Source organism: Onychostoma macrolepis, chromosome 12 (assembly GCF_012432095.1).
Source record: "Onychostoma macrolepis isolate SWU-2019 chromosome 12, ASM1243209v1, whole genome shotgun sequence".
NCBI classification, from domain to species: Eukaryota; Metazoa; Chordata; class Actinopteri; order Cypriniformes; family Cyprinidae; genus Onychostoma; species Onychostoma macrolepis.
In genome coordinates this window covers 29,557,601-29,569,400 of record NC_081166.1, presented here as the reverse complement: position 1 = coordinate 29,569,400, position 11,800 = coordinate 29,557,601, and the positions used below count along the sequence as shown (strand labels likewise).

Genomic DNA, 11,800 nt, shown 5'->3' with positions numbered 1-11,800 from the left:
TACGACTTTATTTTTCGCAATGTGACTTTATGTCACAATTAAAACTTTATTTCTCGCAATTTTACTATATCTCACAAATAAAACTATTTCTCGCAATGTGACTTTATATCTCACAATTACGACTTTATTTCTTGCAGTTCTACTATATCTCACAATTATGACTTTATTTCTCGCAATGTGACTTTATGACACAATTAAAACTTTATTTCTCCCAATTTTACTATATCTCACAATTAAAACTTTATTTCTCGCAATTTTACTATATCTCACAAATAAAACTATTTCTCGCAATGTGACTTTATATCTCACAATTACGACTTTATTTCTTGCAGTTCTACTATATCTCACAATTATGACTTTATTTCTCGCAATGTGACTTTATGACACAATTAAAACTTTATTTCTCCCAATTTTACTATATCTCACAATTAAAACTTTATTTCTCGCAATGTGACTCTCACAATTAAAACTATTTCTCGCAATGTGACTTTATATCTCACAATTACGACTTTATTTCTTGCAGTTCTACTATATCTCACAATTATGACTTTATTTCTCGCAATGTGACTTTATGTCACAATTAAAACTTTATTTCTCGCAATTTTACTATATCTCACAATTATGACTTTATTTCTCGCAATGTGACTTTATGTCACAATTAAAACTTTATTTCTCGCAATGTGACTCACAATTAAAACTATTTTTCGCAATGTGACTTTATATCTCACAATTACGACTTTATTTTTCGCAATGTGACTTTATATCTCAATTACGACTTTATTTCTCGCAATGTGACTTTATGTCACAATTAAAACTTTATTTCTCGCAATGTGACTCACAATTAAAACTATTTTTCGCAATGTGACTTTATATCTCACAATTATGACTTTATTTCTCGCAATGTGACTTTATATGTCACAATTAAAACTTTATTTCTTGCAATTTTACTATATCTCACAATCAAAACTTTATTTCTCGCAATGTGACATTATTTCTCACAATTACAACTTTATTTCTTACAATATGACTCTCACAATTGTGACTATTTCTTGACATTGTGATGTTGTATTGTGTAATATTACTTTGTATCACAACTGCAAACTCATCTCTTGAATTACGACTTTATATGTCATAAATGCAACCTTTGTGACTATTTCTCATATTCTGAATAACTTTACCTCACAATTACCTTTTTTTTTTTTTGGTTCCACTTTATATTAAGTGGCCCTAATACATGTGTACTTACATAGTAACTAGATGTGTATGTAGTATGTAACCACAGTGTAAGTACACATTGTTACATAGTATCTACAGCTCTAATGTTTGTGTAACTAAACACATGTAACAACCCACAGAATGGTATGTGTAAGTACAAATGTGTAACAGGACTAATATCACTTTTTGCTAAAGAAAGTGTTACACTTTATATTAAGTAAACAATTCCTATGGATTTACCATGCAATTACTCTGATGCTACAGAGCAGCGGCCAGTAAGTTAGGCTTTACATATAAATTGTGGTTGGTGTCCAGAATGTTACACTTTATAATAAGTGGACAGTTACTGAGGAGTTACAATACAAGTACACTGGTATTACAGTGGTGCACCAACTCGAGATCCACCCTCCTCCCACTTTACATATCCCTAAACCTACCTGTTTCCACCCCCTGGATCAAATTGTTCCAATTAATCTTATACATATTGTTGTTACAAAATGTAGTTATATAATTCCTGTTACACGAGTACTTAGTGAAGTGAAAAGAAAGTGTTGTTACCAATGTCCTGTAACACATTTGTACTTACACATACCAATTCTGAGGGTTGTTACATGTGTGTAGTTACAGAAATATTAGAGCTTTAGATACTATGCACCAATGTGTACTTACACTGTGGCTGCATACTACATACACATCTAGTTACTATGTAAGTACACATGTAATAGGGCCACAATATAAAGTGGGACCTTTTTTTTTTTTTTTTTTACTCTGAAGCGGAAGAGCCATAAACATAATTTGCATGGTGTCAAATTAACACATTTCCATGCAGGATTCAGTACACAGCACAGGCATGTTTGGCCACAAAGTCTGCCAGAAGTTAGTAAAGTTAGAGTTAGAGTTTCTATACTTCTGGTCTTTTTGTCTATGGCAGAGGGGTCAAGATGGCAGTGACAGGAAACTCTTTTGAATTTCGACATTCATGAAAAAGTCACGTTTAACAAACTAGCGCCTGACTTCACAGAAAACATAAGCCAGTTTGTTCTTAAAATCTAATTAGCGGTGTACTGTTTCTGTGCCAAAAACAAGAACTTCTGAATAGCGCAAAGAGAAACGAGAATGCTCCTTAAACACCTCAGAGACAAAGAAATGGCAAACATGGTTTGCCAGTTTACCTCTAATGTTTGCACAAAATCTTCACACCTCCACTCTAAGAAAAGATGAGAAGTTTCCCAAGGCATTTTGTAGGATGCTTAGCCCTGTACATGATCATTGCTTTAATGTAACAGTGACGGATTTGGTTAACATTGGCTGACTGGCAAGTTGTGACAGCTGTAACAGAACTCGTTTTTACAGTGTTGAAACTTAAAAAACTAAATATAATGCCAACAAAATAAAAATATGGTAAGACAAAACAGATCAAATTAACATATAGGGGCAAGTTCATAAAAAAAATGCACAGCTTTTGCCATCTGTTCCTGAAACATTGTAGTTTTTGACAGGATGTGGCGTAGGTGTATCTCGTGTGAAATCACCGTCTCATTTGACTGCAATCGCTATTTGTGACTCAGATGTGAGTTCTGCTTAACAGGTGGTATAAGTTAATCAGAATGCAAGTTGCACCCCCATAACATTTTATTACTTGAACACCTTCGTAAAACCAGTGGTTAGTGAAACTTTTAAAGCACAAGTTACTGTTATAGCGCAAATGCAGTAACACTTATCTAATTGGCTGCATCAGAGGTAATAGTATTGTCGCTGCCAGCAGCAAACAGGAGCTTAATGCAAAAAATAAAAAAATAAAAATCAAGCAGCTGTTAAAAGATGGCTTGATAAGCATATGCAAAGTTGAAAAGCTGTCATTCACTCCTGTATTCGCTTAAGTCCGCATTACAATAAATAAACCAAGCCTCTCCTTCCTATTAGCAGCGTGCTGTTAACAGAAAAGGGAACGTGCTATTGACGAAGGTCCGAAAAGTTCTGTTATGTTTATACTTGAAGTGAATAATTTAAATAAACACATCCAGTGAAAATAAACGCTGTGTGTCGGAGCGAGGACGAATCAAAACGCTCACAGTTCACGTTCTGTATGTGGAAGCTGAGCCTTAATTAAACTGCGGGGCAGATAGGATTACTGACTGGTTGTGCATTGCAAGAGCTTGACATAACGCAAACAAACAGCTTTACAACATCCAGAAGTCTGCCTTTCTCCCTCGGCCCGAGCACTGATCAGGAGAGAGAAGCAGAGATCTGCATGCATACTACAAAACACTCGTCAGTTGCCTTTTATTGTGAGTTTTGTTTTTGTTTTTTTTTTTTGTAGTTCACGCAAGCATATGCAACTGAAAGTTTGAATGAAATGAATACTGAAAGATGTCTTCAATCAATCCAAGTGAGTAAAACCATCAGTTTTAACCAATTAGAAATGAGCTACAGGGTGAAATCAGTTTCACACACGAGCACCACCATATGTGTATAAAGAAAAGAAAATGATAAACTAAATTAAAAAGAGCTTAATGAGTATTATGCATTCCTTTTTTTAATTTAGAGTTTTAAGGTGAAATGGAGATGAAGTGGTTCTAAACAAGTCAATTTGATTTCCACAATAAATGCATGAATTAAATAAATTACAAATAAAATACAACGTAAAATGTCTACACTGTAAAAAGTGATAAGTTGACTTAACTTAAAAAAAAAAAACTGAGAAACCCATTGCCTTAAAATTTTTAAGTAAATTACAATTTAAAAAATAAGTTCACTTAATTTTTTTTATTTTTTTTTAATTATTATTTATTTAATCATTTTAAGGCAACGGGTTTCCTCAATTTTTTTAAAGTTAAGTCAACTTATCACTTTTTACGGTGTATGTTTTCTGTTAGCGTAATGTCTCAGTGTACTTGACCAATTTAAACAATTTAGGATGATCTGTAGATTTCAAGATCACTTTATTTTATAGAACACAGTTCCTAGGATATTAATGTATTATTTTCAAAATTTTAAACATGTTTTGAAAAAAATAAAATAATTATAGGCCTATTATATAAGCAGAATAAACAAGTTATATTTGAACATAATTTATCAACACTCCACAGTCTCCCCCTGAATGATGTGTGAGAGAAAGTACAGAGACGTTAGCTGTTTTTAATCAGGAATTCATGACCAATATTTGCATTATTATACACAGACAAACTCTGCAAGTCTGACCAGCACTAACGGACTGAAGCGAACTGAGCACAGAACTCTGTCTCCCCCTATCGGTCAGTTTCACGAAAACACCCAGCGAATCACTCCGATACCATCTCTGGACTGCCCGACTCGATGAACAGATGCAACAATATTTGCAACTTCTCCAAACCTGTCGAAAAGAAGGAATTAGTGCGAGTGGAAAGCTTTAAGGCTGAGTCACTGACTGAGTAACACTTTCTCGAGCCAAGCTGTCCAAAATTAGTCACTAAATAAACTAATTAAAACCAGTGGCTTGAATATTAAGCCCGTTTGATTGTTTGCAAACGCTTGAAGTCTTGCGTGGTGTTTTGCACGATCCTAAAGATAAACATTTTCCGGCTGCGCACTTGAGATGCACAAGAGATTCCAACAAGCGCTTCTTATGAAAACAGTGCTTTCTGAAGCAGATTTCTGAAATGTTAAATTGTGAGTGATAATTATTGAGAGTGAGAGAGGGGTGGGCACGAGCAGGCATCGTTTTCCTTGTCGTCACAGCCGACGCGGGTTTAAAAGCCAGTGCGCGCTCAGCTGACAAACCAAAGTTCGTCTCTCTCTTGGAAATACTACACAGGAGCGCGCAGGGAGCGCTTTGCTTTTGCAAACACCAGCAGAACACCCTCAAACGCTTGCCCTCTGAAAGTGAGCGCCGCGATTCAGTGGATTTGCAGGAACGTAGTTGGGACGTATTTTGGGGAGGCGAAACGCTCAGCCGCACCAATTCTCTGATATCGTCCATCTACAGTCTTCGCATGAATCTACTAGATCCCTACCTGAAAATGACAGAGGAGCAAGAGAAGTGTCTGTCTGATGCCCCAAGTCCGAGCATGTCCGAGGACTCCGCGGGCTCCCCGGGCTCCGGCTCGGGCTCCGACACCGAGAACACCCGCCTCGCGGCTCCGGACGCGACGCTCGGCGAGTTCAAGAAGGACGAAGACGACAAGTTCCCGGTGTGCATCCGAGAGGCGGTGTCTCAGGTGCTGAAAGGCTACGACTGGACGCTGGTGCCCATGCCGGTGAGAGTGAACGGCTCGAGCAAAAACAAGCCTCACGTGAAGAGACCGATGAACGCGTTTATGGTGTGGGCGCAAGCGGCGCGCAGGAAGCTCGCGGATCAGTATCCGCACCTCCACAACGCCGAGCTCAGCAAAACTCTGGGCAAACTTTGGAGGTAAATGTTTATTTATTTATTTTATTTTATTTTATTTTTGCATTAATTCATATGCATAATAGTGCATGCAATTACACAACAGTAACAGTATGCACTGTAAGATTCATTGCTGTGCTCACTGGCAGATTTAAATTAGCAATTAATTATTTGCATTAATTCATATGCATAATAGTGCTTGCAATTGCATGCAGTCTACACAGTATTAACAGTATGCACTGTATGATTCATTGCTGAGCTCACTGGCAGCTTTAAATGTGCAATTAATTGCAGTAGTCAACATTTGAAGTGGAAAAAAAGTTTATCAAAGTTGTCCTAAGACAAGAACGGTTTTTGTTTTAGGTTTTGGTTTTAGGACAACTCTGATGAACGGTTTTGATCCACTTCAAATGTTGACTGTATTTGCATTAATTCATATGCATAATGGTGCATGCAATTGCATGCAATCCACACAATAGTATATTAAGATTCATTGCTGTATTCACTGGCAGATTGCTGAACGAGGGTGAAAAGCGTCCATTTGTGGAGGAGGCTGAGCGCCTCAGGGTTCAGCACAAGAAAGATCACCCCGACTACAAGTATCAGCCCCGGCGGAGGAAGTCGGTGAAGAACGGCCAGAGTGAGTCTGAGGACGGCAGTGAGCAGACTCACATCTCCCCAAACGCCATCTTCAAAGCCCTCCAGCAAGCTGATTCGCCCGCGTCCAGCATGGGAGAGGTGCACTCGCCCAGTGAGCACTCAGGTGGGCAAAATCGAGTAGTGCTGTCAAACGATTAATCACGATTAATCACATCCAAAATAAAAGTTTTTCTTTACATAATATATTTGTGACCCTGGACCACAAAACCAGTCAAAAGGGTCAATTAAAAAAAGAAGAAAAAAAAAGATTTATACATTATCCGAACTCTGAATAAATAATCTTTCCATTGATGTATGGTTTGTTAGGATAGGAGAACATTTGACTGAGATGCAACTATTTGAAAATCTGGAATCTGAGGGTGCAAAAAAATCTAAATATTGAGAAAATCACCTTTAAAGTTGTTCAGATGAATTCTTAGCAATGCATATTACTAATCAAAAATGAAGTTTTGATATATTTACGGTAGGAAATTCACAAAATATCTTCATGGAACATGATCTTTACTTAATATCCTAATGATTTTTGTCTTTTAAAAAAATGTATAATTTTGACCCATACAATGTATTGTTGGCTATTGCTACAAATATACCTGTGCTGCTTATGACTGCTTTTGTGCTCCAGGGTCACATTTGTGTGTACTATGTATATTTATTATGTATATATAAACACACACACACACACATGCACTATATATTTTGAAAATATTTACATGTATATATTTATATTCATATAATATAAATATATTTAATATATAAACATAACAGATTTGACTGAAATATATACGTGCATGTGTGTGTTTAAATAAACATACACAGTACACACACATATATATTACGTAAACAAAAACCTTTATTTTAGAAGTGATTAATCGGGAGTAATCATTTGATAAATTCGAGTTTATCTCAGTTGTTTTCCTTGGCTCTCGCTGTTGCGTCATCTCTTAACCGGCGCTCTAACTTCTCTCCCCTCCTCCACCGTTTCCAAACAGGCCAGTCCCAAGGGCCGCCCACTCCTCCCACCACTCCGAAAACTGATGCGCAGCCAGGCAAAGTGGATCTGAAGCGAGAGGCCCGTCCGCTTCAGGAAAGCACAGGACGCCCGCTCAACATCGACTTCCGCGACGTGGACATCGGCGAGCTCAGCAGCGACGTCATCGAAACATTCGACGTCAACGAGTTTGATCAGTACCTGCCGCCAAATGGGCATGCCACCAATGCATCCTACGTAGGCGGCTATGCCACCTGGATGGGGAAGCCTCAAAACGGCAGCACTCCGAACGCCCAGCTGACTGGAGAACAAGAGCAACCGAGAACGACGCACATCAAGACCGAGCAGCTCAGCCCCAGCCACTACAACGATCAGGGTTCTCCGCAGCAAGTCACCTACGGCTCCTTCAACGTCCAGCACCTCCAGCACTACAGCACTTCATTCCCATCCATCACCCGGGCGCAGTACGATTACTCTGACCACCAGGGCGGCGCCAACTCCTATTACACCCACGCTGGAGGTCAGAGCTCCGGCTTGTACTCCACCTTCAGCTACATGAGCTCCAGCCAGAGGCCCATGTACACACCCATCGCTGACTCTGCAGGGGTTCCTTCCATTCCCCAACCCAACCACAGTCCCCAGCATTGGGACCAGCAGCCGGTCTACACACAGCTGTCCAGACCCTGAGCAGATACCGATGGGACTCGTTCCGCATCATTCCCCTGGTGAAAAAAAAAAGTGCACTTCCATAATGTACTTAAAGTGCTCTATTTATGTGCACTAAATTTGTGCTTAATATGCTAAAAACGAGTACTTCTTAAGATAAACTTAAGATGTGTACTCAACTGTGCTTTTTTGAGACACCATGGATATAAACTAAAATACGCTTTTAACATACTATCTCTGTATTTAAAAAAATATATATTTAGTCACCTTGTAGTACACTTGAGTGGATAGAGAGATAGTATGTTAAAAGTGCATTTAAGTTAATATTCATAGTGTCCCAAAATAGCACAGTTGAGTACACATCTTAAGTTAAGAATCTACTAAAGAATCATTTTGTAGTGTGCATGTATAGAGCACCTTAAGTATATTATGGAAGTGCACTTTTTTTTTTCCACCTGGGATCCACTCTCTTTAAAACACACACTTGAATTTCCCTCACACACACACACACACACACACACACGAAACAATGAAATGTAGGAAAGAAAGCTGGACTTCAAGAAAAAAACAAAACGGCTCCCGACGTGCCTTTTAATCGCCTGAAATCGTGATTAGAATATATATATATATATATTTTTAGCCTTGTTTGCAAGAAAAGAAACATTTTTGAGAAATGATTCCTCTGTGAGGACTTATTGATTATTGATACTTTAATATGTACTGTGTATGTTTTCTTAACATGTTCTTTTTTGTATTTCCGGCCTTCTGTGTTTCTTGTAGAAAAGTCTATTTTTACTAAACCACTCTTGGTAGTCATTCCTTGTTTTTCTCCCACCTTTTTCCATCAGTAACACCCTAGTCCTCGCGCGGTGCATTTTATGTTTTATAGTTTGACCTTTATTTATGTTCCTGTAAAATATCATTCCTATCCAACCGTGTTTTTTTTTTTTTTTTGCCAGCTCTCATTCACGCTTTTATCCCCAACCAGCATCAGTGCCTGTCAAATGTTGGAAGCGAATTAGCGGGAATATCTACGTGGCAGCGGCAGCTGAGAATTTACTGAGTGTCTAACAGCATGTGTTGCAGCTCCAGGAAGTGCCCTTTGACCTCTGCTTGTCATTAGCTGCCTGCAGTCCTGCAGGTGTCATCTTACAGCCAGCCCCTCCTTTTGTATCCCATCTTAACCCCTTTAATTTATTTATTAGTATTAATTTTATTTCAAAGAAATTATTTGCATTTTATTCTTTAATACTTTATACGAAAAAAATTAATTGTTATTTTGCGCCTCTGAATATGGTGACATATAATCCAACGGGCCATTTAGACAGAGGGCTGGTACTTAATATGGTAAAATTCTGTATTCATCATGTTTATTTATCGTATGTAGATTTTTCTATTTTAAATGTTTATTTGTCCTTATTTCTAACCAGTTGTGTCATGCACAAAATACTGTTGCAGTTTCTAAAATAACTGGAAGAGTAGTCTTTCGTTTGGAAAGTTTTACGATGCTCTAATCTGAAGCTGTAGTTGTTTTTTAGTTAGTTAGTTAGTTAGTTGGCATCTTTGTTTGCTTATACGTTTCCCTTTCCGATTTTGTGCTTTACTTAATGCCAGCCATCTCAGAACTGATGTTGGTATCTTTTTTACACAAGACTGAACAAGTTTTTTGTCTTTAAAAAGTTTAACATTTTACTGCCTTTGAAGAAGCTCATCTTTTGTATTATATTTGCAATAAAAGTGAGAATAAAACGTAAAACAGACACCTACGGCTTGTTATTGTCTCATAATCTGTGTCTAGTTACGCTTCTACAGCGCTAAGCATGAATATGTATGGTTTGTGTTTAGCCTTAGGGGGTGGAATGTCTTCGGTAATGACGAACGTTCGTTTTCTTACGTAAGCACTGCCTCCCTCTCGCAGATGAAACAGCAGGAGGGCCCTATAGTCAGCACATTATAACACTCGCATTGTTAGTGTGAAAATGGAAAGAAAAACAGCGTTTCGTTTTCCTATGTGGTTCCCTAGGTTTGTTCCTCTAAACGGTCAGCAAAGGGAAATATTGACAAGCCCGTCATGCCAAAGACATCATGTTCTACTGATTTACTGTCATTTTCAGCTCTGTTTTGTGATTGCGTCATCTGTGCTTGGATGTAATTACAAAACCAGAAACAACTAACATCTTCTGGCTTTAACGCTGTAGAATCGTCAATTTACAAACGACACAGTAGTGATACTGAATGTACCATCACGCTTTGCACCAGGGTCTCTCTGTCTGATTGCAGTCACGTTCCATTATAAGCTCAATAAAAACAGCATTCCCTTTGTAAATAGTATTAATAAACATCTAACTCATATGTGAAGGAGAGACGACAGGAACAGCAGCCCACAGCGATCCAGTGGAGGGTCAGAGGTCTATTGGTCCCAGCTGTTTCAATACAGGGCCAGATTTAAATTATTATGCCCACAAAACTAACATTTACCCAGGATATGAGATGGGACATTTCTGTGTAAAATATGCACTAACTGCAAAATTACTTAACTCTTTCTAGATTGGGATATGTCCTTGAAAACCATCTATCTATCTATCTATCTATCTATCTATCTATCTATCTATCTATCTATCTATCTATCTATCTATCTATCTATCTATCTATCTATCTATCCTTCCACCCATCCACCCATGGCCATATATTCTATGCCATTCAAAATGTTAGGGAAATTAATAATTTTATTTAAATTGATCAGGTGACAATAAAGACGTTGTACATTGTTACAAACATGTCTATTTCAAATAAATTCTGTAAAGGAAAAAAAAGAATAAAAATCAAAGAATTGTATCACGTTTCCACAAAAAATATGAAGCAGCACAAATGTTTTTATTAATGATAATCAGAAATGTTTCTTGAGCAGTAAATCAGCATATTAGAATGATTTCTGAAGATCATGTGACACTGGAGACTGGAGTAATGATGCTGAAAATGCAGCTTTGATCACAGAAATAAATTACATTTTAGAATATATTCACATGGAAAATGGTTCTTTTAAATTGAAATAACATTTCACAATATTGTAATTTTTACAGTATTTTTTGTCAAATAAATGTATCTTTGGTGAGCATAAGAGACTCAAAAACATTTAAAAAAATATTACTACAAAATATTACTAAAATACAATTACTTTTAAATGGTTGTATATACCATTTTTTTTTTTTCAGCATTCCAACACCATTTGTTATTGCCCTCCCTACCGTTTCAAATTCATCTCGTTTCATTCACAGCTTGGCAGGCTGGTAAAAAAACTGGATTCCTCACATAAATATGCCAAAAACTCAGCGCTCACCTCAGAGACCCAGACTGGGGCAGAGGAAATGGTGGAATGACTGAAAACAAGTGACAGAGAGTCAAATACAGATAAAGAATGCAAAAGGGATTGAAAGAAAAGAGCAATGACTTCAGCGAGCTCTGCCATCTGTAGAAGCCATTAGGACGGTCACTCTCATAACGGCGAAACAGATGAGATGTCTCGGCTTCTGCCATCGAGTGGGAAAGAACTATGCAGCTCCGGTGATGAAAACCAGTGGTGATCGGCATCATTGTCACCTCTCTCAAAGCTCAAACGAGCTGTTCCCTAATCCCTCACGTGCTAATGGCCCCCTCATTTCAATCAATATGTCTTCTTATTGATTACGGTTGTAAAGTTGAGACTGAGGAATTTGACATAATAAATGTAGCCGTTCCTGTGCTTTTTATTGTGTAATAAAAGCGGTAATATATTCTGGGGGAAAAAAAGAAACGTTCAACTTCAAGAGTTCTTAATGAAACATCAAAACAAAAGTTTGAGGTGTACTTGAGGTTTCTCCAGACCGGATTGTACCGAACACCCTCACGTACCCTCAGGACAGCTGAGC

The 11,800-nt window shown here is 37.7% G+C and overlaps 1 protein-coding gene across 1 annotated transcript; it reads left to right on the top strand.

Moving 5' to 3' along the window:
• The first annotated feature begins 4,328 nt into the window (after positions 1-4,328).
• On the top strand, positions 4,329-9,672 carry sox9a (SRY-box transcription factor 9a). The gene is made up of 3 exons (XM_058794147.1): positions 4,329-5,605; positions 6,094-6,344; positions 7,231-9,672. The coding sequence occupies exons 1-3, from the start codon at positions 5,187-5,189 to the stop codon at positions 7,914-7,916; spliced, it is 1,356 nt and encodes a 451-aa protein (XP_058650130.1). The 5' UTR covers positions 4,329-5,186; the 3' UTR covers positions 7,917-9,672.
• The last annotated feature ends 2,128 nt before the right edge of the window (positions 9,673-11,800 follow it).